Source organism: Neodiprion pinetum, chromosome 4, assembly GCF_021155775.2.
Source record: "Neodiprion pinetum isolate iyNeoPine1 chromosome 4, iyNeoPine1.2, whole genome shotgun sequence".
Taxonomy (NCBI): Eukaryota; Metazoa; Arthropoda; class Insecta; order Hymenoptera; family Diprionidae; genus Neodiprion; species Neodiprion pinetum.
The window spans coordinates 25,349,022-25,376,937 of record NC_060235.2 but is presented as its reverse complement, the minus strand read 5'-3'; the positions used below and the strand labels follow the sequence as shown (position 1 = coordinate 25,376,937).

Genomic DNA, 27,916 nt, shown 5'->3' with positions numbered 1-27,916 from the left:
ATTTATATTACGCAGTAGGATTGTTATTGAAAATTTTGTAAGCATTGCACTGTTCTCTTTCGAAACGTTAGATTTTTCTTCGTAGCCTTTGAATTTAATTTTATTCTTTATTTTTTTGTTCTCTATAAGTTTATGCATCGTGGATCAATGAATTTTTGAAATAATATTGATCATTGCTCTATAATTTCTCATGTATTTTACATTGAGTGCGAAGCCTGCAGTAAAATCAAATCCAACCAACGAGAAATCGGTCGAAATATTACATTGTCCGTTATCTTTTTCCTGTTCGCAACAAATTTCAAACGTTAGAAAATCATGGTTCGATAAATGCCGTATAAATTGACTCCGAGATGTTTGAAATCCTTTTTCTTTCCTTCCTCCATTTTCGAATAAAAGATTTGGGGACACGAAATTCGAAATTTCTTACCTCTGGGTGTGACGTCAATGGTAATTTAGTCTTGGCCAACGCTATCGACCAGCTGTCAGAAGTCATTGGCTAAAGCGAGGAAATTCGTAAGAGTTCATCAGCACGTATTGTGAACCAAGAAAAAAAGATATGTCCGTACATAGTTATAGCAATAGACGCTACCGGAACATTTGGACCGTTTAGTTCTCGTCTAAAATACCGAAACGTCATTTGTCTCAACGGCTATTTAAAATTTGAATAATTCTCCTCGGTCGGTAATACGGACGTTTATAAGCGGGTTACGTATTACGTACTTCAGACGATTCGTTGAACAACTATACAGCACACATTAACGGAACCTTCTATCCCAGCTGTTTTCTTTCTCAATCAATTAAAATCCACACATGTATACACATATATCCCTGTATATATTGTCAATTGTCTTTTATTGATTAATTAAATTACGAAGCAGTTTCGCCTCCTGACGCTCTTTGAAAATGAAACGTAACGTTTAATAATAACACAGCAAACAAAAGACTCCCAAGATTTAATTGACGTTAACAATACCCACTGTATAACAATTTGTATGTACAATGAAGAATAGGTAAATGATCGGCTGGAACCGGAGATTGGTGAAAGAAATAATAATAAGAAAAGAAAAAAAAAAAAAAGGTGAAAAAAAAACCGTTACTATATAGTCTAAGCACGTGCTTCAATCGCCCGCATATAACGTACGACGTATATAGATATAAGAAATACTTACTAGCTGACCACAAGCACACGAGTCTACCTCCGACTCTTTTATAATTAATATCATTTTCATCATTCATCGCACTGCCTGCCGTACGGACTTCTTTCTTTACACGGATTAACCTACGGCCTTTTGTACTCCTACGCGCCTGTGTACGCAAAACGATTATTAATTACACGGTATTATAGTTTTTTCTAATCGTTATGCCCTTTTTTTTTCCTTCTTTTTTTAATTCTTATACCAATACGACGATAATTTCGCAATTAAACATATCAGTGATGTTTGTTCTTCGCTTGGAGCAGTTTAAGATTGTATTATACAAAATTCGCGCTAATGGCTCAATTAAGCAACAAAATATCTCGATCCGAAGATTTTACCTGCAGGCATGAAAATAAAAGATATAATTAAAGAACAAATAATATCATCATATATCAAATGTAGACATGTTATTCCATCGCAGGTTTCCAATTAATCGACTTAAGGGAACCGGTATTATAATTACTCAACTTTGGCTAATGATATTTTCCCAAATTCAGGCAAGTTGTGATTATTTTTTGAAGAAAAAAAAAAAAAAAAAAAAAATCGATATCTCCGACCAATGAAACGACACAATGGCATATTTATGCATCGATTATATAGTTGTAAAAAAATTAGCTAATTTATATGACAGTTACAGTAAACTGTTTAACAAATCCATTTATAATCTTTTGACTAAAATCACGATGTTTTTTCTACTCCTCAATCTTATATAATCTATAGTCCATTTTCATTTGTCTCCTGCTAGAAAGCTGGACGCCCTGACCACCAAACTCAGACTGATTATGAATTTGTTAATATAATAAATGGTTATTACAACGGGAATTGCGTGGCTAATAAAATTAAAGTTTTCTATGCCGAAGCTGTTCTCCGACCACGCAATACAGTCGAAGAACTTGGCGACTGACTGCAACAGGTAAGAAAGTCATTTCTACCGCCCATTCTGCCCACCTGAATTTTTCATTAACAGGATTTACACTGCCTACGTAAGTTCCCTAATAACAAAAGAAATACCAGAGGGATCGCTTTGCCGAGTTGTCCCCGTTGTTTCTACGTTATATTATTCACGTCATGATTACACAGAGTGAAATTTCCAGTTGCGGTGACTTGCAAGGTTCTTAGCTACGCTAATTTTTCACCATAATCGAGAAACATAATTCTCGGTAAAAAATGAGGATTAGTTTTATCGCTGTATCCAAAAAATCTAGCACTTGTTGATATATTCTTTTTAATTATGGTCACACGTATATTAATTTTCCAGTTGAAAATATTGCGATAAATTGATAATTGGTGCGACGATAAATTGATGTAGAGGCCTTCTTTGACTGAAAAATTAAGTCAATCGAACAAACAGATTTAATTTAGTAACAAGCAGGAGGTCCAGTATTGACTATTATAATCACAATACTTAATTTTACCACATTTTTTCATTTCATTTATACACGCGATTGACTACAAATTTTCTAGTAACAACAAAAACTGACATTTTTCTCAGTGCAAATAATAAATTCCGATTGCCGTTCGAATTAATCGTTGTAATATTTTCTCTATATTTTACCGTGTGAAAAAATTCGTAACGCGGCATAACCGTGGAATAAAAATACTCGCAAGGCGCAAGTATACACTTTTAAAACACACAAGTACCTAGGTATAAGCGCGATTACCATTTATAAATAATATCCCCCCACTAGTAAATAATAATGCAATAAATTATAGAAATATTAATTAAAACGTTTCTTGGCCTCGTTTTGTCTTACGTACCGTGTCGCAATCGCTTGCGTCCTACTGCAATTTTTTTTCACATTTCCTTTTCAATTATTATCAGTTCTCATTTATCTGCATAACTTATGTATTACCTGCAGATATAACTGAACCTGAAGTGACGGATATGAAGCAAATTACGAACATTTGTATTAAAAATTAAAAAAAAAAAAATAAATAAAGAAAACAAAAAATTAAAATATAAATAATCTAGGTCCGTATTGTACCCAATCAGAATTTTTTTTCTCGTTGTGACTCCTCGATTTTTTTAAGCTCTCTAAGCATTATATCGGCAGCAAGAAAACGTAACCGATTATGAATGAAGAAAATTTACATACCTAATCGGGAGGAAAAAAACTCATCTACACACCCTTCGCCCTTGCGTCTCTTTTGTCACTGCACGTATCGAGCCATCGAGGCCTTCTCAAGAACGCGGTATAATCTGTAAGACTTTGATTTGAATGGTCTTTCTGCGTGCCTGCTGCACAGCACGCAAGCCCCTCGGAGGTTTCTTTAAGTAGATGAATCACTGACGATTATCTCGGGAGGGAAAAAAAACTCTCACAGAAACTCTATCTCTGGCTTGGTTCTGTAAGTCGGGACGGACTGAGAGACGAGTCGCGTCATTTTTTCTGTCGCCTTCTATCCACAACTCCCGTTTTCTTTTATTTTTTGTTTTGTTTTTTAAATACCATATTTTCATGATTTTAAATCTGAAGCTATAATTATTTCAACCGTCCAACAAAACTAAAACGTTTCTTAAAAATTCTGGACTCGAATAAAACACTGTGAAAAAATTGAAAAATCGTAATCGTTGTCAATTAGGTTTATCGACATTTTACGAAAGTCACGATCTACTTACTTGAGCATAAAATCTCCGTTGCACTTGGTAATCAGTATTTTGAACTATCGGATTCATTTGTTTATTCAAAACTAACTGGAGAAATTTACTTTTTTTCAATTATGTGCAATTTCGTTTCTATAAAATTGTCATAGCTTGGTGATTTAAAGTGAGGTAAATACGTAACCCGGTGTAAGACGACTATACACGTGGCACGAGTATGGTAAAATTAAGTAATTCATTAAAATTTGATAGATTGCGTGCGTTCGATACTTAAAAATAGCTCCGATTTCAAACATGTGCGCATCTTGTAGGATTTAAGTTGATAAACCTCACTACCGTTTTGATTTTCTCACGTTTCTGTATTTTTTAATTTTTTGAACGGACTGTATAAGCACGTGAACGTCCTTAAAACAAGACGCAGTCTGCTTATCGTTTTCTTCATTGAATAATACGTAAAAAGAGGCAAATTTTTTTTACGACACGTTACGTAGATAACTTTACGAAAAAACGTTCTCAAGACATACTCGAAAGGACACCGCTTGAACAATCTTGAAAGTTTCACCTAAAAATGTTAATTCATTTGTTGAAACGCACCTCTTCGTTACTTTGGAAAAAATGATGAAGACTTTATATGGATTAGTAAAAACGTTTACTTGCCTAATATCGGGGTATACTTTGGTCTACAATTAAGATATGCAGACAAAACTGCAATGGGAAAAATGCATTCTAAACATACGGTATCTAATCGCAATCAGGTTCATCTTTGAATGGAAAAGAAAAAGGATAAAAAAAATACTGGCAAATAATTTATCCGTAGAATGAAACGACATGTGAAAAATTCAAGTTTGTAACGGCGTTCTGATTTCACTTAAAACGCGATGATAAAATGCCGATACAAACCCCAATGAATTATATGTACGTACCTGTATATTTATTAATGTATATTGCAGTACGCGTTGTGTAAAGCGTGGAATGCAGAAGCGATGTACTCAAATTCGACATCGACATTTGTCAGAGAAAGTACGAGGCAGAATTCAAGTTAGGTAACAAAAATTGGCGAGGGAATTTTTATACACTTTCACTACACCGCGCGGCATATTACTCGAACGAAGGTAGCCTTTTTCGAAGCGTTTTATTACACCCAATTACCGAATCGCTTACATACGTATTACAAACGCGACGCGTCACAGTGATGCGGAGAAATTGGATCACAAATGCAGACTAGAGTCAAGGACGCGTATGTAACATAGTTTCGTGCGTACTATCCTTCTCGCTGATCTGAGAACAGCGCAATCGAATTTTTAAACGACATATTACCGGCCTTCTACAGGCTACAGCCTCTCTGTATATACATTTCCATTTAGGATCATATCTTACGTGTATATGCCTTGGCAAAAATCCTTGCGATACGGCTATTATTCCAATAGTAATAATTTGTTACGTACTTAAATGGCTTTGGACCTACGGAGAAAGAGACTTCTAAGGACGTTTGACGTGACGTTCGACGCATGGTCTCCGGCACGCGGGTATAATATAAAGATTCCGATTTAGTGCGGAGAGCAAAAACGAGCCGCGGAAAGAGATGTCTGGCGACGTTAAGAAATGCGGCAATGAAATTCGCGGCGTGCGCAAATATCACGCGGTGCCGCAAATTATCGACCTACGTTCCTGCGTATAAGTAGATCACCGAGAAAAGAAATTATTTTACTTACATTTATTTCACCCCGTATAAGAAAGTACGGCCCACTTTGAAATACAATTCATTTTAGTTCATATTTTGACGCGCCTGCAGGAAATTGTAAGCACGTAGGTGTTGAAATATTATCACCAAGCTCTGCGGCTGTTAGGAGATTAGTCGAAATTTTCTACCTTGCTGAACAATCCAACGAAAGTGAGTCCAGTTTTATGTACAATTGTAGCGTTGAAATCGCCACGTTGTTAAAAATTTTAAATTATATCGGTTGTAACATAAAGTGTGAACAATAATTTTTATTTTTTATAGACCGCGAATATGTGATTCAATGAAACTGTACAGTTTTAATTTACGTAAATAAATTTGTCATCATTCGTTTTGAGTACCGAATATTTTCTCTAGATCGAGAAAATACCGATGAATTTTATAATACCGTATCATCATCCAGCGGTGTTTCTATGAATCCTGAAATTCTTTGCACCACTGATTGAAACTATATTGCATAAGATGATTCAAACTGTTCCAAGTTTACGCACAACAGAAGTAACGAGGAATTTCTCTATGCGTCAGGCTAAAGTCTCTTAAAGGCTAATAAAAATAAATCATTTCATCGAATCAAAGAACGACATGTCTATTTTTGATCAGTGATTATGAATATCGTCCGAGATTTACTGCATGTCATGCGTCGAGGGAAACCGAGTAAATAAATGAAGTAAACGATACTTCGCTGAAAATGTATGTAAGAGTTGTGTGGTTTCACTCTGTCCGTGATCTTTTCCCTCATTCCATTAATGTTTAAAAGTTAAAAAGAAAAATCTTTTTCAATCGTGTTCTTTAATTAGCGATCGAGAAACGAATCGATCCGGATGACGGTGATTTTTAATTACTTTTCGGGGTAATGTTCTGCTTCTTTTTCTTCTCCAACACGGAGTTCGGCTCGCTTCGCAACGCCGCGCGAGTTTATGTGATAAAACTCGAATCGTTGAGAGGGAACGAAAGAAATACACCCACATTTGCGATCAACCCACTGATCCGGTCTTATAATGTGCCTTTGCGCCAATGCGTGACACAGACTCGAGTCTCGATGCTGCTGCAGAACCGCCTACGCGATTCGAGTTTATAATTCCGTCGTTACGTATGTTATACGTATACCTGTGCCACACTCGCAGAGCTGTAAGGCTGCTGCTTCTTTCTCTCTTTCCATTTCTATGCATTGCATTATAATACATGTTTCGAGGGAATACGTATAAGCCAGCAAACCACGAACCACAGCAATCACGAAACCGCGGCGCGTCGCGGCGGCAGCTTCTCTGTAGTTTATTCGCATCTCTGAAATGCAGCGGAGTTTTATTTCTCTCATATTTTTTGCCGCGAGACATGCTTTCCTGAAGAAGCCCGATAATCCTGATCGCTTTTGTAGAAAAATTCCAGGCACATTTGTATATAACTATAATCTGAGTATTTACAGATTTTTATCCATCGGAAACAAACTCAAACTTTTCGGTTTCTTGGGATTATTATTCTGGTTCTCCTTTCAAATATTTCCGTGCAGCATCTTACCTAAAGAAAATCTTATTTCTCTTCGTTTGAATTTAAGTTCAATTTGAAAATACTCACTGGTTATGATCGGGAATAAGAATTTTGCAGAATCGAACAAAATAAAGGTTCAAATAATAAGTTCATTAATAGTAGAAATTCTTCGAAGTAATACGGAAAATTCTAATTACAGAAAAGTAGACAAATTTACGCACATCGTAGTGAGATTTCTCAAGAAGATTTTACCGAAAACTCAACACATTTTCGAGGAAATGGTTGGCAAGAAATGTACGGAGATAGTCACTACTGGAGAAAAATCATTGAAATAAATCGGACAAATTTTACATAGAGTCCTATAAAAAAAATCTGTAATGGGGATGAGGAGAAAAAAATTTCACAAGGAGTCTGGATCTCCTCACATGTTTGATAAGCGATCGGCAACCGCGAACACAACAACCTCGAGTTGTATAGCGTTCTGTGAAACGATTTGCAATAGATTCGTATTACGTAATGACAGAATCGGTCTGGCGAAAAAATATAATTCAGTCAAATTGCTGTAAAGTATTAACACCAATTGGCAATTTTCTACGCTTAACTTTGTCTCGGATATCAACTTTTTAATTATGGCTACTATCGAGTAAATACATACAATCGTAGATTTGTTTTTTTGTTTTTTTAAACTCATTTATTTCATTATCTATGGGGAAAAGTCGTCCGCTATACATATACGAATGACTGCATAATGTGGTATGTGGTCCAGTGTGACTGGAGTAGCTTGAGAATTCAATGATGATGAATAGGACCCACAGTCTGAATGAAAAGTTGTCAAAAGAGAAATAACCGCTTGAAAAATATATAGCAATGTTATTTGCGCCAATGATAGTAAATACGATTGGAACGGGGTTCCTACTATGCGACAGAAATGATTCTGAGCAAATTTGAATAGAACAAACTTAGAAGATATCAACAATTTCAAATAAGGTTTTGCAATTGGACCCATCATAATGACTAAACTCTGGTATTTTTCATACGATTCTAATGTTCTTGAACTTATTCTCCTCGACATAGAGACCTTCAAAAATTGCCCGACAGCATGTTTTATTAATTTTTAATTTATCAATAGTTATCTTCCGAGTGGATAAAAATAGATTTTTGTAATTACGGTACTAGTCATATTCGGGAAAAATTACATTTCCGTGTTATAACTGTAACGTCATATAAAATTTCTTGAATATTCTTCAAACAATTTGTGAGGATCAGGACAGCGAATAAAATGAGCCCAAAACATTATAATCGTATAAGAAACACCAGCATTTAATCACTTTGATCATTCTAGTTGCAAAATGTTTTTTTCAAATTATTGATGCTTTAGCTCGTGTTATTCGAATTTGCTAAGATTCATTGCTGTCATATAATAAGAATGTTGTTTCATTCGCGTTCACTTTCATTAGCTGGAATAACGTTGCTGAAGATGTTTTCAACGGTTCTTTTTTTTCCTTTTCCAACCTGTGATTCGAACTGTGATTTACGGTTTCGCATATTTTCCTCCTTTAGCCGGTGTTTAAGATCAGCGTGAAAATGTTCGTCAGTAATTTTCAGACTTCTTAATTTATATGACCGTCACGGGTTGTTTTGACAAACAGTCCGCAATTTGACGAACGTGTACCGGAACGCATTTTAAATTCGTGTCGGCTCGTGGCTTCCGTCGACGCAGAGCGTAAGAATTCCGTTATCAATAAGCACTTGAAAGGTTTCATTCATCAATGAAACGCGATACCTACAAGATCACGTCGCAAATACAGTAGCTTCGTAATAATCTTTATCAATGCTTTCCTTTGAAGACGAATTTTCTTTTCGTATATGTATATTCGACAAGCCGCTGCAGCAGGCAAAGAAAATGCGATACAATAAAAACCAAAAACTTTAGTATACAGACGTTGCATCTCATCTCAAGTGCCAACGTATCCCATTCACTTTTATTCCAATATGCATATAGTTCATTCTTATCTTTGCTTTTGCAGTTTCACGTTGGTCATCATCATACAAAACTTGTTTAGCCGTTATACCATAATCGTACATAATGTAATATATTTAGGCTTGAAGTTTTCGTTTTTTAAAGCATCTCATCCACGTTTTTTTTTAAACCAAAGCCTACTTAAAGCTGAATCAGGAACCGTTGAATTAGCATTTATAACCGGTTTTTCAAATCGTACATCGATCAAGTCACAGTTTTGTAATTAAACGTATCATAAGTTTGAAGGGAAAAAAATGAATTCCGTAATTAAGAAATTCAATATTCGCTTCCACATAAATTAAAAGAAATTCATTAACATTTCCGCACCTCTATACTATATTCACGATGGTCGTTGTTCGAACTCGAATTGAAAATCGAACGAAGTTTAACGGTCGATTTAAGTCAAGCATAGTTCATGCGATAGGTACTCCGTAACGCGCGAAGATCGATGCTATTTGAATGAATTCAATATTCCTCACCTTTCCTTGCTACTGAACTTTCATTGTGTCGTATATCTATGCCGGAGCGTTTCGTTTCAATTCCCTTATATAGTAGCGCATGTGCGTGCACGTGCGCGGAAGACAACGTCACAAAGCTCAACTATCTTACACGATTCGTATATGAGTGTAAAATACGTTATTGTGCGCGGTGAAACGTTGCCGACATTCACGGGTATTAAAAATTCAAGTAACACACGCGTGAGATATCGTCATTGGTGCAGGGAAGAATTTGCGGCTGTTTAAGAACACAACTAAGCTTTTAAGCGGTTTGCCTCATTCGCCGTGCACGCGGCAAAAGCAGCAAAAAATCAAACGATTTGAAATTACAGCATCTCGGGCAGCTGGTTTCGCGCTGCGGTGTAACAACGGTGTTAAGTATAACAATTGGTTGAGAGAATCGAGTTGTACGAGGTATACGTATAACAGTTCAAACGGTGATCCCACTCGGGAGAGAGAGAAAGACAGAAAAAAAATGATGATGATGATGATGATGATTATATAAACGACTGCACGAGTGTCGGTATAATAAGCTATAACTGTGTACATAAAACGTTTTGCGTAATTAAATGTTAGAACCTGGGCATAGGCAATAGATTGTTTGTACAAAGCAGCAGCAGCAGACAGCCTGCAGCATGGAGAAGGCAGGTGGTGTATGTATGTACCTTTGCAAATGTATTCCAAAGACGTTGCGAAACGAGTAATAAGTACAGGTAGTTAATTTTCTTACCATAGTTGTCGGAGTTACGGGTGCGTCGATCACCTTCGCAAGTATTTTAAATACCTAATAATCCCACATTAAGAATCATGTGCGCTGCACTAAACACTCGATATTACATTCACGTAACAACAACACTGTCGATATCCGCTCCCGGTTTTATTGTATCCCAACGATTGTACGAATTTCTTTTTCTTTACGTGTTTTTCTTTTTTTTTGTTTCTTTCTAATTCTCTGTTGTTATCGTTACCACAATATATCCAAGTTTATTTATTTATTTATTTTTTTTGTCAAATTAATTATCGATTTTTCTTTCCGCCTCTTTCACGACATTTGAAGCACCGCTCCGGCGTCAAAACGCAAACCTGTGCAGGAGGCTTTGCCTTCGGAGAGCAAGCAACACGCGCGTGAATGCCGCGCCTGCGTACTGATCGTTCAAACGATGCGATCCGACTTGCAGGCAGATCTGAGACCCTACCGAGCAGCAACGGCAAGCCGAGGAGCCGGAGACGCTGGTTGGCCGGATGGCCGATGCTGATGCTGATGCTGATGCTGATGCTGGAGTGTCTGGACTTACGGTGTGCTCGCAGGGCTGCGATAATATTATTGTTATCTAGTCATCGAGCCGCTTAGGCCGGCAGACAATGAGCCTCGCGATATCTCATGGGATTTTCTGGATCACCGCTTGTTCCACCTGCACGGCGCGCCTCTGCCAATTGCGTTTACAATAGTAATAATAATAACAACACCAACAATAATAACAATTTTCGAATCGGTATTGAATGTATAACGTACGTATGTATGTACAGCATGCAACGCCAAAGCTGTTTACGACCTCGCGCATTTACTCTCACATGTCCGTTATGCATATTGGGGCCTGCTGACAAAGAGATTAGGAAATTGTATGTATCTACGACATACGGTTGTTTCGTTTCTTCTTAGCTTCGGCTTGTTGTTATGGTTTTCGAAAATTGATCTAATTTTACGGCACGACCGTTAGTCATTTTTGAAGATCACGTCGTGAAAAGAGAGGAGAACATATTGCCGGATTGTATATAAAAATATAAAATAATGTACAGATGTTTTGTGACAGTTGCGTCACATGCTTTGTAGGCATATTTAGCCACATGGATTTTACTATGTAGACTAGTGTTTATTGTGCAGACAATAGATTTTTATAGACTTTTGTAATAGACTGTTTGTCGTGCGTAATAAAGGAAGTAATTATGTGCCTTTGTGTTCTTTCACAGTTTTTACTTGCTGTCTAACTTTGCACTTTAACATTAACTGCAATTAAACCGCTGAACATGCAGGAGTTTGTGAAAATTCCTTGTCAACTTTGAACTTTGATTCATGGGGTTTTTCTCCATCTTGATTCAATACCGCTATGGATTTTGGAGCTACCGTTTCGGAATAGGCACGAACAATGAAATTTAAAATTAACCGCAGATGTTTTTATATATACCGGTACCATGAATACATTTGACTCAATATTGGCAACGATTGACTGGAATCGTTTTTCTTCTTCGACTGGCGTTAATTTTGTAGAATGGTATAATATTCCTTAATCCTTTGGGATCGGATTTTTGGTCAATCTATAACTTAGTTGGGTCGAAGTTTGTGGTCAATTTTTGTTCTGCTCTAAGACAAATGTTCATCAAAGTCTCACGAGTAAAATTTTCGACTTTTGCCCGCGCATTGTTGTGTGCGGATGTCTTCAACTCCTATCCTGCTGTGTCTGATCACCTTCATTCATAAGTGTGGCTTCTAGTCGTTTTCCCCGTACTTTCCGTTATTGATAAGTATTTCACATTAAATTTAAAATTTTAATATGATTTTTCAATATAATCAATAAAATTCCAATTTTCTCATATTTCACCGTTTTTTTTTTTTTTTTTTTTATTGCGATTAAGTGAAAGCTTGAATTTTTTTGCGGTGAGTATCTATTCCATAGAAAATTAGGGCCGACTTGTAGTTTTCTAAAAAAAGATCCCAAAGTGAGCAGAGGTGGCATTACCGAGCGGCACGTTGCACAGCCGCCTAGCCAATGGAAACATGTGCCATTTAAATAAGCCAAACTTTATTTTAAGCGAAATTATTTTTTTTTTTAATATAAATTCAAGAAAACTGGATTTTTATTATTTATTTATATTGAAATCTCAGAGCCGAGTACTAGATTCATAGTAAAATGATTAGCATAACGAGTTCAAAACACCCCTAATCAGGTTCGTTGGCTATAACAATAAACTAGAAAATAGAGATATCTAAAGCCAACCATACGCAGGCCATAGTCGAAATTTTTCGCCCTAAGATTTTGACAAACATGTGTGCTAGTGTAAAAAAATTTACGGCAAGCTTCGATCCCAATGGGTATAGTCCAGTCGACTAAATTTGAGTCCGATCTGAAAATTTCCTTACCCTTGTGGGATCACTTTGAAAATAATGACGTAAATACGATTTTTCATTGATCGAAATGTTGGACATACATTACCGGATGTCCATCTAGTTCGTGACTTCTTTATTAAAGATAACGGCGTCATTCCAAACTCCTATTTCACGATAGAGGTCAAAAATCGATACTAACACTTTGCAATATCAATTTAAGTTATTGCAACGAGTCCGGTAGATCGTAAATTGTTTTATATTGAGAAACTATTATATACTAGAAGACATGGTCGTTCCCCATAGCATGAAATTAGATAACTTTTAAGACAGTTAATGGCGAATGAATAAGGAAGAAAATATTTATACTAAAACAAATAATGGTTCGCGTTTTTTTTCGCCATTTCCACCATGAAATGTAGTGCGATTGCGTGATTTTGTCTGGTCGGATGTCGGACCAACTACAGTTTGGAGGATAATATGAATGTGAAGATGGGTGTGAAAGGTGCAGTGAAAGGTATATACAAAAAGTAGTCAGCTATCTGACCGTAGCAAAAAGTTCACCCAAATCACCCGTTTATGATTTATCCTTCGTAAATTATGAGTAATTAATACTCGCTTGACTGATTATAGGAATTTCTGCAATGCATGTACACACGTGCATACAAGTGATTTTTGCAAATTAAATCCTCGGAAATAAAAAAGTATTTGTCAAATATTTGATTATGATTAGTATGAAAATTAGATTAAAATACTCAACTTACTATGAAACAACGACTGACAATTTTAGACTTGCGATTTCGGGGAAAATATTATTTTTTACCGTATTTGTCGGGCGGTTTCAAACCTTAGAGCAAAATCAACATGGCTGCTAATAGATAGACTAACCAACTAATTTTAATTAATTTTATTTCTGCTCTACGCTGATTTTCGGCCCTTGGTAGGTATCAGACCTTATTTCGGGCTAAACGAAATGACAGCTGCAGCTCAAGTTTATAATTTCACCTTCTAGAAAAATAAGTATTTAGGGCACGACATTCAAGTGAATGTGTGGATTGTGTGTATACACATGTTGCGAAAAAAATTACTTCATTTACGCTACAAATTGCTAGATAAACGAAATATTTTTGGAAGAAAATATTGCGTGAAACGTCATTTTGCTTTGGCAGTCAGAGACCCTCATAATTACAATTTGACGAATTTAATTATCATCAACTTAGTGTAACAAATAAACTAAAACGTATTTCAATAAGCCTGAACCTTCAGTCACGTCACTTCTTTTTCATTAATCAAAAACCTAAAGTTCTCAGAAGATTTCATGATAAGTACGTAAAATGTTAAAGTTAACGTATACTGGTCCCTTTAAAGCGATGCTCCACTTGAATAAATCACAGCAGGTTTAAAATTAAACAGTTTAAAATTAACCAGTTTAAAATTAAAATACAGCTAAATTGAAATTTTTTAGAAATTCGTATTACAAATCCTCATTGTGATTATGTACAGGCAGGAAACTCTCGTGGTACGAGATTAGAATTTTAAACACTGAATTCTGAGAAGAGTTTCTTCTTGAACCATAAAAAAATAATTTTAACTCCATAACTCCAGAATTGATAAATAGTCATGGACGGTTCCTAAAAGTCAAGGTACTAAAATTTTAGACCACTCAATCTCCAACCCAACCCACCAGCATTAATGGTTCAAGATTTCAAGATTACAATTTCGAATAGCTTTCGTGGTGAGCATTTCTCATGTTATCTGGTCGAAGTTTAATTTTTTAAGAAAAAAATTTTTATTTTTCCACGTCATTGAACATCGTTAAACTCGCCTCATATTTCCGTAAAATGATATCAACTTAAATCTGTTGAGGAAGTTTGAAGTTTGAGTGAGATGCGTAGCATTTCTGTTCGAAAAGATAGATCCTTAAAATTTCAATTCACATACATACAAATTACCTCGAAAGTATCTTTATATGTAAGCATAATATATATATATAGGTAATTCATTTGGACAATGATATTTAATCAATGATTCTCTAAAAACGTTGATGGAAGTTTGATTGTTGAGTAGGCTGCGTAGTAGAATAAACCATACCAGTCGGCTGCTGATGTGTCATAGTGTGGTTCTGGTGCTGATGAAACTCTGATCCTCCATGCGGCCCATTCAGTCTTACTCGTTTGGAATTTTGAGCGTGGCCATGTTCATTATTTCCTTGTAGCTGCTGATTCTGTTGCTGAAATAATTGTAACAGTTAATTTCGAACGCTTATCGCTGAAAATAAACATATAACAATTATTTAATCGACAGCTTAACACCCATCATTTGCTTTTCCAATACTTCGGAACAAAAGATATGTATCAAAGAATAAAAAAAAAAACAAACAGAAAAATATCATTCAAGATATGCACATTTATTTTTTATACTTTAGAAGTTATGAACAGGCATGAATCTGCGCTTTGACTCTGCTTGCAAAAATGGCTTTCTTATGTTAAAATACTATCCAAGTCATAAATTTTTCATGGCCAAGTGTGTTACTCGCATCTCGATAAACTTGATTTCGTCGATCAGCTAAAGTCACCGAAAACTTTTCTTATAATTACAATAAAAATAAGTTTTCAGCAACAATAAAAGTTTGGTTTTATTTTATCACATGCTTCACTCTTACGCATATTACTGTCAAAGTATTAAAAAAAGACCAGGTAGAAATGTTTCCGATTGATCATAAACAATGAATAATATTTCATTTTTAAAGAGAAAGGTGTTAAAACTAATTCATTACTACATTTTGTTCAATTGAAATTGATTTATTAACAATAGTACTTAACGTATAACAGTATAAAATGCTCAATGTATCTAATTTCAAATGTAGGAATACTTGAAATAAACTTGTTGAAAAAATATGTTAATTATAATATCCCACCTTTTTTAAAATCAAATATAATTCTAGCACCTATGATTTAGTTGCAACAAAATGTCTCAGAATAATTGAAGCCCGAAACAATCAATATATTCGGGCATTTTATTCATGTGACTGAATTATTATTATTATTATCGTTGTTATTATTACTATTACTATTTTATGATCATCATGATCACATTCACTGTTGTTATACTATTTATTTACATATATTTATATCTGAAACAATCATTTTCCATATAGCCTATTGAAAACAACTTGATGACGTTGTTCATTAGAAAACTCGTTTCCAATTTGCAACGCGTATAGTATTATATGGTATAATATTATAGCGGAAATAGTATTCTGTCCGAGCAATGAAAGTATTGTACACTTCTAGAGGTTAATCCTAAAACTAAGAGCGTAGAGAGTGCTTTTATCGTAATTTCCCAATGAACCTTTGCAGGTACATCCAAGATTTGGCAAAAATTATCGATTTGGGTCAAGTGGAAACAATATTACTAATATAAATAGGAAAGAAAAAAGAAAACCAAAATCTCAGTCATCCAAATCGATAGTATATACGTTTGAATTTTTAGAATTTTTTCTTTTACTTATATTTTCGGTGGTGCTTCAAATATTGACTATGATTTATAGAAATGAAATATTTTCATGGATATAAATCTTTCATAAAAATTCGGCGTTACGTATCATTTGATTCAGATATATCCAGTGTACGCATAATCGAATTTGTTGCAGTTAACACAAGTGAACTGCAGTCGCTACTGAAATTGATAATCCCGTGTAGCTCATTTTCTTGTAAATAAGAGCTTGGACCAAACATGGTGATAAACCATAGATTGCCTTTCACATTCCATTTAGATTCTCCAGAATCTGAAATTTTATACAACTGATCAATATACATAAACAAACGTTGTCAGTACATACGTTTCTCTATAATTACGAATGATTTTCACCTTGTATGATAATTTTTCAGTCTTAACAAGTCCTTGACTCAATGAGTTTGATTGCTTCTTTACGCTGCACGCGGAATTTCCTAGAAGCATAATTAATAAAAAAATTAGTAATTGTTTTCATTACACTACGAATTATTAAAACACTGGAAGTACTCTGTTTATATTTTTATGGACAATCTTACCCTACGGTTTTGGAGCCTCACCATAAACTTGGCACGTACCTCCCTGTGTTGCGTTGACACACTGATTCTGCAACATAGAATAGTTACGTGTACATGAATAAGGTAACACGGAACTATTCTTAGTTATATTCCGAGATGGAATTCGACATTAAAAATCAATGGCAAATTCGTTATTTTAAACAATGATACAAAATTTGTGTCGTCTCAATAGACTGTATAGTTATTTCTATCGCAAACTTTATTCTTATCTTCATGCAATTCTTATAAGCAGTGGATAAAAAATCTGTACATATTTCAATTTCGCGTTTAAAAAAATTGGGAAATATTGTTATATTTCTGATGTGGATCAAAATTTTGAAAACCCGATTAACGCCACAAAGAGCGCTTGGACATATTCAGGCAATTGAGATGCGAAAATAAAAATTTTGTTATTTGGAGTCTGTAGTGATACATACCTGCTGAAAGTGTTGCAGAATATATTGTTTTTTTTTTGTTTAATGCAAAAATTAGACTATCGCTTGCACGAAAATGAATTATGTGCATGAGTGGTCGTGTTTTTCTATTGTTCTTTGTTTTAGTCGTGTTTTTGTTTCGTTTATTGTTTTACTACACCACTTAACCAGGGATTCTGTGCATGCACAAGCAAGGTTGATATGTTAGTACGCCTACAAAAATATTGAGACAACCAGGCTAACCTTGTACATACAGTCAATGTAATCTCATGATGTTCGCAGTAAACAGTTGCCCACATTTTTAACATTTAGCTGACACCTACGAAGAACGAAATATAATATAATTAAACAGCAATCTGAGGGAATTTTGTCGATTGCTCTAGAAATTTACTTCCCTTCTCAAACTTACACACAATTATTATACTATCTCATCGACAGTTGAACCAAAAAAAAAAAAAAACGATTGAGTAACTTATCCAGACATGTTATGGCTGGTTATAGGAGTTTGTATTTACCTGCATTATTTGTTACAGCTAGCCTTACCACTAAAAATCCGAGGAACACCTTATAAAATTTAATGGCGTTATAAATATTTGTCTATCGTTTATTTTCTCAGCCATTGCGTGAACAAATTTTTGTACTAAACTTTGAGACCATAATAGCAGCGTCAATATTCCATAGCAAAAAAATCTTCTAAGTAAGATTATTTAATTACCATTATGTGTAGTCTGAACAATGTAAGAAAGTGAAACACCAACATAACATTGTCTTATTACTTCAAGGAAGTTGTTTCACATCACTGCTACACAATTCATTGTTAGAACTAATCACACTTATCATTGGAACGTCTAATGATAAACGGGAACAATTTGTGTACACGTGCTTTGTAATTTTACAAAGCAACTGCAAGGCACAGAGCCCACAGTTCACCTTTGTCAGGTCAACTTCCGCAACTATGATTCGATTCACACGGAGATTTTTATTTCGAACAGCATTGTTTGCAAGTTTTTAAAAACTTTTTCACAACTTTCTTGTAGATTTTATTGCTCCGTGATCTATTTGTAATATTATGAACTTTAGTCTATACACCGACAGAAGTAAAAATAAAAGTGTCTAATAATGTCAGACTGTGTGTTATTCGCATTTATCTTTGTCCTACGTAATACAGAACGCATTTTAGTTCCGATTATAGAGTTCCATAGACATATTTCAATCTAGGATGTTCAGACTCTGCACTTATCATGTGCCAATCTCAATGTCAAATAGTAAATGAAGTAAAATATTAACATTGTAAACTAACTTAACTTAACAACCGGAACGAGAAAACAAATATAATGTTAAATTCAATTCTCTCAGGATAAAGTAAAGAAAAAAGAATATAGGTAAAGGAAAGCAGAGAGAACAGAAAATAAAATACAAGGATGGATGCCAGCATTGAAGAGTTAAACATAACAAAATCAAAATCAAACAATGGTATTGCAAAGATTAAAAAAAGTATACTTACTGTTTGCTGCTGATTTTGTCTTGCTTTGTTTTCACTTTTTTCTTCAGTATCATCATCAGTCAAAAACTCTCTTTTTGGATACGGGATGGGGCAGCCAGCAAAAATACTGAAAATATAAAACAGTTCGTGAATCTACTGAAAATACCGAATCAAAAACCACGAGTTTCAAAAGACAAACAGCAGAATTTAGGGTGTCGACTTACTCTTGCGTCGGCAAAGGTTCTTCCTGAAAATAGGCATCCTGCATGGAATGTTCTGACGTTATCCTTTTGTTAGGATCCATCATCAGTAGTTTCTGCAGCTAAATTCAAAGAAAGAATTACGGATAACTGGTAGCCACTATTGAAATCCTTAGTTATCATGTAGAGGTACAAGACAAGCAACTAGCAAAGTTTGTCTAATCTTTGAAGTATGTAACTTCTATGAAATGAATACTCTCAGTATGCATTTCGATTGTAAATTCACAAAGATAATCAGACTTAATGGTACAACTAATTATTAGCAGCTAAAAGTTTTACCAAATTGAAAGCCTTGCTGTCCGGTTTGATCTTATGGCGATCCATGTATTTAGTTAAGGAACAATTGGCATAACTGTAAAGATAAATCAAGTCAATATGAAGTAAGTATTGCAATGAATAAATGCGAGATATTAAAATACTGAATTCAGATCATTCAACTTTTGAACGACCAGCTTGTAAATGTAGAAAATACAGACGATTGACAAAATTGATTGTATGACAAAAAATATCAGTGAATCAAACTTTGCTTACTTTGATCGCTTGAAGTCTTTGAGGAGTGTAGGATGCTCTGGCATTCTTTTTATATCTTCCCAATCTTTTTCCAATGGAAATCCCATTACATTGAATATTCTGGTGAATAAACAGAAAAATTAACAATTTAACCAACGCCGTTACTGTGTGGAGACAATAGGATCAATTTGAGAATTCTTTTCATTTGCTATCTGCCATTATTTTACAGTATGTTCCTAGTATATTTATGCGCTTTCACGACAGACTCACTTACATTATGACGCAGTTTCTTAGTCACAGTGAAAGGCTTAAAGTTTCCGAAAGTACAATGTCAGCTTCTACAATATACTTCAAAAGCTTACCTATCGAGCTGATCGTGATGATATGGATTACTTGTCTTGATATCTTCTTGTCTGCAGTGAAATATGGGCTCTGATGTCAGTAATTCCGCAAATATACATCCAATTGCCCAGATATCTAAGGATGTTTAAAAAATAAATAAAATTAAAATTCTTATGAGATTGTGAATACCGTTGTACAGGTAAGTATGGGTATATACCAATTGCTTTTGTATAATGCCTTGCACCCAGTAGCAGCTCCGGAGCTCTGTACCAAAACGTAACGACCACAGGATCCAAATCTGCTAAGGGTTTAAGGGGAGCATTGAACAAACGTGCGAATCCCATGTCAGCTATCTTTACTCGCCCTCTTTCCACACCTTCTCCCATCACTAGTATATTGGCAGGTTTCTGAAGATATACTTAGTTATACACACAATCGATTGAAAAATTGCTTGGCTATTTTAACAGATAATTAGGATTGTTTTTAATAGCCAACTTCTATATACATCACTGTTCTACATATTCGAATTCAAACTTACTAGATCTCTGTGAAGAACCCAGTTTGAATGTAAATAATGAATTCCATCTAATATCTGATATAAAAGCGACTTTACCATACCCTTCGGTACCATAACAGGTTTTTTATTCGCTTTGGCTGCTCTATGAAATTTTATGATATGCTGAAATTAATAATATTCATTAGAGGTTGTTTCTGAAGAACCTTTTCTGATACTATTTTTCAAAATGATGTTTTACTTTGTTCAACAATAAGTGAAATCTATGAAGTGTACAAACTATTTTCAGAGGCTGTAACTGGGAGTCTTTTTCTTAATATTCTATGTTACGTCTCAGACAAAAAAGTATGCTTAAATTTAAAAAATGAAACTTCTGGCCAATCTGTAAATACCTTACTCCCAGCATACAGTGCCAAAAAGTATATGAATGCATGGAATTCTCTGAGGAAAGACCGCTAGTATTATAAAGTAATAATTTTCTTTCTATATCCTTGGTTTTATATTACAATATTGGATGACGTGATATAAGTATAAATTGGAAAAGGAACACAGAAATAACACAACAAATGATCATGATAATATCGTGACCATTCAGAACCAGATCAGAAATGAATACTAAAATATTACGAATAAGTATTAGTACATGTCAAGTATGACTGTACTAAGGAACGGTAATATAAAAGAAGATTTGTGAAACTTAATTCATTTCATGGCTAAAAACCCAAAATTAAATTATGATTGTAAAATATAAATATTCTGATAATGCATTTTAGATTATAAAACTGTATTGAATATTGACATACCCATAGATCATGCTCTGCAAAATCAAAAAGCAGCCAAACCTTCCGATCATTGTGTGATAGAAAGACACGTATCAATGTTATGACGTTTGTATGTTTCAATTCTCTAAGGAGCTATAAGATTTGAGGGAAAAAAAACATGTCGTTATTATCCAAAAATCTTGTGTACAGATTATATTTCAATCTGAGTGTTTTGGATATAGGTTACACAAGGTATCCAGTGACAAAAAATGCAAAATTTTCGACGGGTTGACGATTCACTTTTTCTGCAGAATTGAACGATTCTAGTAATAATCATGTCTACTTCTGAGTCAACTCCAGCCTTTAACTAATTTATAGTTTAAAATAACTATTCAATCAAAAAAACTAATCTGAGTTCAAATAGTGACTATACGAGTTACCAAATAAACTTGGTAAACATCTGTGAAACTGACATAGTCGCACAAATATTTTAATCAAGATCCGCTAGAATTGACAAATTTCTAGGTCTAAAATTCTGTATTTTCAATGAGTTTTCTTTGTAATGACAAATCATGGAGTAGACGACACATGTTCATAAAAAAATGAAGCCCACAGTAAAGGTTCTGCTGTCGGTAGCGTAAAACCGCTTACTTTACTTTAAGAGCTTCCTATCAATGTACAGGTTATAACGTAGAACCATGATTACGGTTTTCAGAGGCAGATAATGTGTAATAGTGATATATATGTAATTACTTATACATATGGCATTGACATAGATGAGTACATGTATTTAAATCAGTAATCTTGTGCAGATAAATACTTCATGGGAAATTTGCTAAATTCCACCATTTCTTCTAAGGGAAGTTAATGGTTAATCAATGGTAACAGCACCACTTTTTTTACACAATAATGGGATCTAATTTTCAGCACTCTACATGAAGAATATCCACGATTTGAAAAATTTCAATATTTACATTTACTAAATGCTTTAAAATCTCAAGTGAAAATCTTTCACCAAAAATTTTTGCACAGGCTTGGAAATAAAGTACATTGGACTAAATTTTTGCAAATTTTCTGACTTCCCCTAAAAAGGCCCAATCAAAGGACTTCAGAGGGTTCAAAGCTGATATGTGTATTTTAAAGAAATGTAGGACAATATAGATTTCAGATATTTCAAAAAAAAAAAAAAAAAATCATTTTTTTCTAAAGCAATAATACTTTCTCTGGTCACTTTAGCATTTTTTAGTTACCATTAGGAATATCAAAATTGAGGAAAAAATTTTATATTATAGTTTCTATTGACATTTTATTTCCGCATCTTAGGATCCTCTAATTAATTTTAAATACCTAACTTTGAAATGTCTCAATTCACTGAATCTATCATCTCTGTGGAAATTATAGCAAAAAAAACTAAAAAAAACTTATTCAGCAAGTTTTTCATCAAGTTTTAGGGATTAGTCTTCATCAAATATTATTGGTTACTGATACTGCCTATCCTCTTGGAGAAATTAAAGGAAACTTCACCCTCAGTGAAAGGCTGACTTTAGTGAAGACCAAGTGTTATGAGTGACTGGATCATTACAGAGTTTTGATGTATATTCCACAATACATTCCGACAATTGTCTGACTTTTGCAATCCAGAAAGTTTGAGGTTTTTCAATACTCTTAACTTTTGAAGACTTTGGAACCATCGAAAACTGATACATGGTGGTATTGTATCAGAAACAACTTTCAGTGACATTTCACAAAGAAAAAACATGTGACCCAAGTCACTTTTAGCAACTGTAGTGAAAGAGATGCCACTTGGTCTCTTTAGCGACAGATCTCAACATCAATCAGCGAAGGACCTATTTCTGTATTTCCTTGCTTATAGCTCATGACAATTTGTAGATAGCTTAAAATCGCCAGTCATTTCCCAAGTGTTATGCAAAAGTTAGAAACGTTTAAATCAAAATGTCATTATGTATAGTTGCTCTACTCACTGCTATCTCGCGACATGCTGACATAGAAAGCCCAGTCCCTTCGATTTGTTTGAGACCAAAATCTTTAGTATCAGGACGTGATTTTAACTCGCTGTCAGGAACTCTGTAGTAAAAAAATCTGTGTTTAATAAGATTTTAAATGTGGAATGATACAAGAATGTTGAATTGGCAACCAGAAATACTATAATATTGGTCAAAATTAAAGACGTATGAAGTAACAGAAAACGTAAAAACTATACAAAACTTAATTTTGACTATTCGGACTTTGTCTATTTATATTGCTCAACGGTTCATACAACTTGTATTGTAAATATTCGATCGTGGAATGTATCACTTGAGTATTGAAGGTTAGATAAGTTACAATAAACTAACCCTTCTTTTCTCCTCGCCTTATATACATGACCGTACGTTCCCCTTCCAACCTTGCAGCCTTCAAATTCGAACAAATCTTCAACTTTCGTACGATCTTTCTGGGTTTTTACTTTAAATTCATAATCCATCATATTTGATGTCATTACATACAAACTAAATTATGACATCTTTCAATCCAAGTTGCAGGCTGAGGCTGAATTTTCACGGGCGTCAAATTGATGCTGCAGCGCCACGCCGTCGACGACAAGGGAAACGCTCGTGGAATGCCGCGCGCCAAAAACTCAAAACTACAGCGTTGAGTTAGCGGTCATCATAAACGTTTTTATCGTAAGAATTAAAAACTCTAGGATTGTTAATTAGAAGCTTAGAGCCGATAGACATAGAGGAAGGAAGCAGCACGCTGAAAAAGTGCCCCCGAGCCAATAAGAGAGAGGAACGTCGTAATAATACATGAGGTCTTCTTCTACGGTAGGTGCGAACATATCGTAATTGAGTGCCGTGATATAATCCGAATGATATGAATACATATTATACACTAGTGCCTATTGGTCAAGTTATTGAAATAAACAGTCAATAATATCAATGTTTAGCATATTTTCAAACGAAACAATATAACTTATAAATCTGGAACGGGCATTTGCCCCGAAAAGTCCGATAGAAACGCAACGTTTCAGCGACATGATTTTAGTAAATAAATGAAACTTAATAGGTATCTTTGTACAACAATAGTAACACTTCAATGCCTGTATGCTTCCGGTATGTGACTACGGACACGTCAAACTAACAAAGCCTTAGAGCCAGGCACCGGGGTTTTGTGGTACGAGCGTGAGTGCTGCCTGCAAGCTTAAAAGCATTCTAAGCCTGCAAGACAGAAAAAGAATGTAGTACTACTTCCTTCTCGTTACCATTTTCCACTTACACAGAAGGGTGTACCAGGCTCCCTCCATGTCTATATCCTCTAAGATTGGAAGTAACGAAATAAATCACAAATATATTGACAAATGATGTATTGCAGCAGGAATGATTTGGAAGAAAATTGACTGCAAAGTTTCATTGGTCAACATTGTACATACATACCGCGAGAAATAAAACAATCACATCATTCTTACACAATAATACTTAAAACACTTAAACTAATGTTGGTAATGGAAGTTACGTCGGAAACACTTGGAATGCATCGGAAATACCAACTGAAGTAATTCCGACGTAACTTTTGCTACCAACATCGAAATCAATTTGTGCTAGAATCCTCATAATTTTAAACAGATCCTTGATAAGTCCTGCAAAAGTCGATTGGGAAGTGCCATGAAATATTGCTGATCGAGGAAACATTTCACCTCAAAAAAGACACACTACCAAGTCACCTGGGGTGAGATATTTCTCCAATCAGACGTTTTACACCTTTCAATTCGATTTTAACAGGATTTACGAAGGCTTTATTGACAATTTCGGAAATCATAGCAGAAATCGCTTCAGATGTTGGTGAAAAAAGTTTCATCGGGAATACAAAAGATTTGATTAGCTGAAACAGACAAAAAGTTTTATTAGCTGAAACAGACGAAGTTACGATTAGCACAATGAAAAAAGTGCGTGCATCGACAAAAACTATGTCGAGCCCAATATCAACATTTGTGAAAACAGTCTTCTACTCTAGCATTTCTATGATTGAAGAAAAAGTCGACATGTTTTTAATAAAAATCTGGAATTATTAGCATAAATATTTTGTTCGATTAAGGACTTGTAAAAAACGGTATGCTTGTAAAAAAAATTAGTTCATTACCTTGAAAAAAAAAGAAAATAAAATCACCAAAAAAATACTTTTGTACACTTCAGGTATGTTTTATAAATACTCACGACAAGATTCTCTACTATCACTGTACACTCTGCAATTTTTATCCCCGTGAATTGACCGTCGGCGTGCAAATGCCACGCTTTCTCTCAGAATCAAAAGGTATCAAGTCAACGCGCAAAAGGCGCGGTCAATTAAACTTGAAAACTCAGTTGAAAACTCGGTAAAAAAAATTGATCGAAAACCTGAAGGCTTAACACATCGAGAGTGCTTTACTTTTTCGTATACCGTTTACGAAATCGCTAAGCTAAAGCCGCGATCAATCGATTCGCATTATCAGAGCGGCGACATTTTGCTCAAATATAATTCCCTGACTTTTCCCATAAACAAATTCAGAACTCCCTGACGTTATTCCCACGAAAATTAGATAATGTTGGTCGGCTTTTACGACCAAAAGCTCCAGAAGCTGTGTATACACAGATACATCTTCAATACATAAATTTGGATCTACAAACACATAGTATTGCTTTGTTTCAAACGAATAATTAGAAATTGAACGATTCTATTTCCGAAAGTTAGCTTAACTGAATTTACGAAGCATAGTTGAGGGTTGCAAAAGATTTATAAAGAAAGTACGTCTTTCCCTATGGTCCATCATAATTCCCTGACTTCTCCCGATAGATGACATTTCCTGACTGTTCCCGGTTATCTCGGTCTGTGGCCACCCTACTCGATCACTCGATCACTTGCTCACTGGATCATTCGATTAGTCCGGGAGGTAGCGTCAAAAATTTCCGGATAATTTCGGCAAGTTTAATATGTTTTTTTTTTAGTTATCTCTGTAACATATAACAGTAATATGAACGTTTTCCAACGCACCCCCACGACGACGGATTACAGGAGGATTACAATCAAAGCAAAAAATTAACAATAAAAATGTATAGCCGAATCCGCGAAACTTATCGTACGTTTTAATCGAAACATAAGAAACTTAGAAAATGTCTTCCACTCACATAAGTATGCGCAAAATAATAGTTAAAAAACACACACCCGCAAGGATGAAATTGATTACAATACTTCTTTTCATAGTATCAAACACACAAATAACAGTTCTCCACTTATAAGATATAATAGGGCGGTTCAGAAAAGGGCCATTTTTTAGATCTAACTCTTCCCCGAGATTCTTGCACTTTTTCACTCAAAAATAGCTCACGCAAAAGAGCTGGGGTGGCAAAATTTTGTTACTACTTCCTCAACAACGTTCGTAGTACCGAAAAATCTATGTTGAAATACGCTGTGATATTTGAAAGTTACAAATTAATTTTCACGAATTTTCGGTAAGTTGTCTATTGCTTGTTATTGCTTATTAATCAATAAAATATGATGATCAAAACTTGTGTACTTTTTATTATTTGTAGAGTAGCTCAGTGAGTAGTAGAATTGATAAGATAGCGTATCGAATTTCGACCAGGAATTGTCATAAAAGAAATGTTGAAAAAAAATTGTAAAACAATTCTGACCCGTTCAAAATAAACTAATTCAACTATTTTCACCCTTGACATTTTAATTTTAAACCCCATATTTCTCGAATTACCATGGATGTTCCGAAACTGAACTACTGACAAAGGGTTGCATAACTTTGCGGAAAAAACTCGCAAACATTGAAAAAAGAAAAAAGAAGATGTTAAAGCTGAATCTCACCGCTTTGAAATCCTTGCAAGAATAAATTCTTATTGCTATTTACCAAAAATTTACATGCGACTTTATGAAAGCGTCAGTCACGAAAAAACATGTTTAACATCGCCTAATGAGTACAAAGGTAGTAGCGAATTTTTCAGAAAAACATTAATGAAGCTGATTTTTTCTCCCGCTAAGCCATTTCTTTGCGCCTTTTTTGTCCCGACCGAAAATTTAAAAAGTGATCCCGAATTTATGAATGGTACTGTGTGAGGAATCAATAATAGTTGACGATTTGGATAGATTCACCCAAAATTTTGAAACGATTAGTAAAGTCACGATGCCTTAACTTTTTTTCAATGGTAATAAAGGATTACGAAATGGAGGATCCCTCTATCAGTCGATCCTCAGGAAGAAATGTTCTTTTTCAGGTAAGAAACAACACCAAAATCAACGAAACAATAACATTTTCATTTTACAACCGTGTGTCCACGTGAGACGCAATCCGCGAACCGAAATCCGAGACGCAACTCGCACGAAAGAAAACCACAACGGAAAATTATCGGGGCGTTTTCTTGTCACAAAACGCTCGCGACTAGTCAGAAGTCCACCCGAGAGTAATTTTAATCTGTTAATAACCTGTTCAGCAAACTTTGTAAAGCTAAAATCTAAAAATTTTCAGCGTAAAAATTACACTCGATATTCAAAGCCCATTCACACGTTTTGTGTTGTAGTTGGCTGCTTTAACGGACTCAGTTAAACTTGTAAACAATGCAGCTACGCACTCACCGAAAGTCAGCCGCACAAACAATAACAAGTGACATCCGACGCAGAGTCGAGAATCGAAGTCGCTAACAGTTGAAGATGCACAAAAGAATGAAAATTTAATACACGGAACTCACCATCGATGTCGCAGGCTGTTTTTATTCCAGTAACTTGGTTTTTTATGGACCATACGTTGCATGTCACTCATATATTATTCACAGTAAGTTTCGTGAAAATACACTGACCGAATAACGTTACACCGCCGTTTTTTTTAGCCATACGGTATCAAATGCAAAGCCTGTACATGGCGATCTGAATT

General features: G+C 34.9%; 2 protein-coding genes across 9 annotated transcripts in view; both read right to left on the bottom strand.

Annotated features, from left to right (window-relative positions):
* Positions 1–10,709, bottom strand: part of form3 (formin 3) — a 33,389-nt gene extending 22,680 nt beyond the window's left edge. For both annotated transcript variants that reach the window (XM_046624323.2, XM_046624324.2), the window contains exon 1: positions 10,269–10,709. The gene's annotated coding sequence lies outside the window, so the exon portion shown is untranslated. The remainder of the gene's footprint in view (positions 1–10,268) is intronic.
* A 3,877-nt stretch (positions 10,710–14,586) lies between these two features.
* Cdk8 (cyclin-dependent kinase 8) lies at positions 14,587–23,586 on the bottom strand. Of its 7 annotated transcripts, none has more exons than XM_046624333.2 (13): positions 23,367–23,585; positions 22,995–23,097; positions 21,055–21,165; positions 20,276–20,416; positions 19,955–20,144; positions 19,758–19,872; positions 19,417–19,515; positions 19,165–19,237; positions 18,850–18,947; positions 18,647–18,752; positions 16,712–16,757; positions 16,509–16,588; positions 15,473–16,441 (listed from the first exon to the last, which is right to left on the bottom strand). In XM_046624333.2, exons 1-13 carry the CDS (start codon positions 23,507–23,509, stop codon positions 16,235–16,237), a joined length of 1,512 nt encoding a protein of 503 aa, XP_046480289.1. In that variant the 5' UTR covers positions 23,510–23,585; the 3' UTR covers positions 15,473–16,234. The 7 variants fall into 7 exon arrangements, 5 of the variants coding, with proteins under 5 accessions (XP_046480290.1, XP_046480289.1, XP_046480291.1 ...); XM_046624336.2 differs by having other exon boundaries at positions 16,271–16,425; positions 23,367–23,584; XR_006882968.2 differs by having other exon boundaries at positions 16,368–16,425; positions 16,691–16,757; positions 23,367–23,583.
* Positions 23,587–27,916: the final 4,330 nt, after the last annotated feature.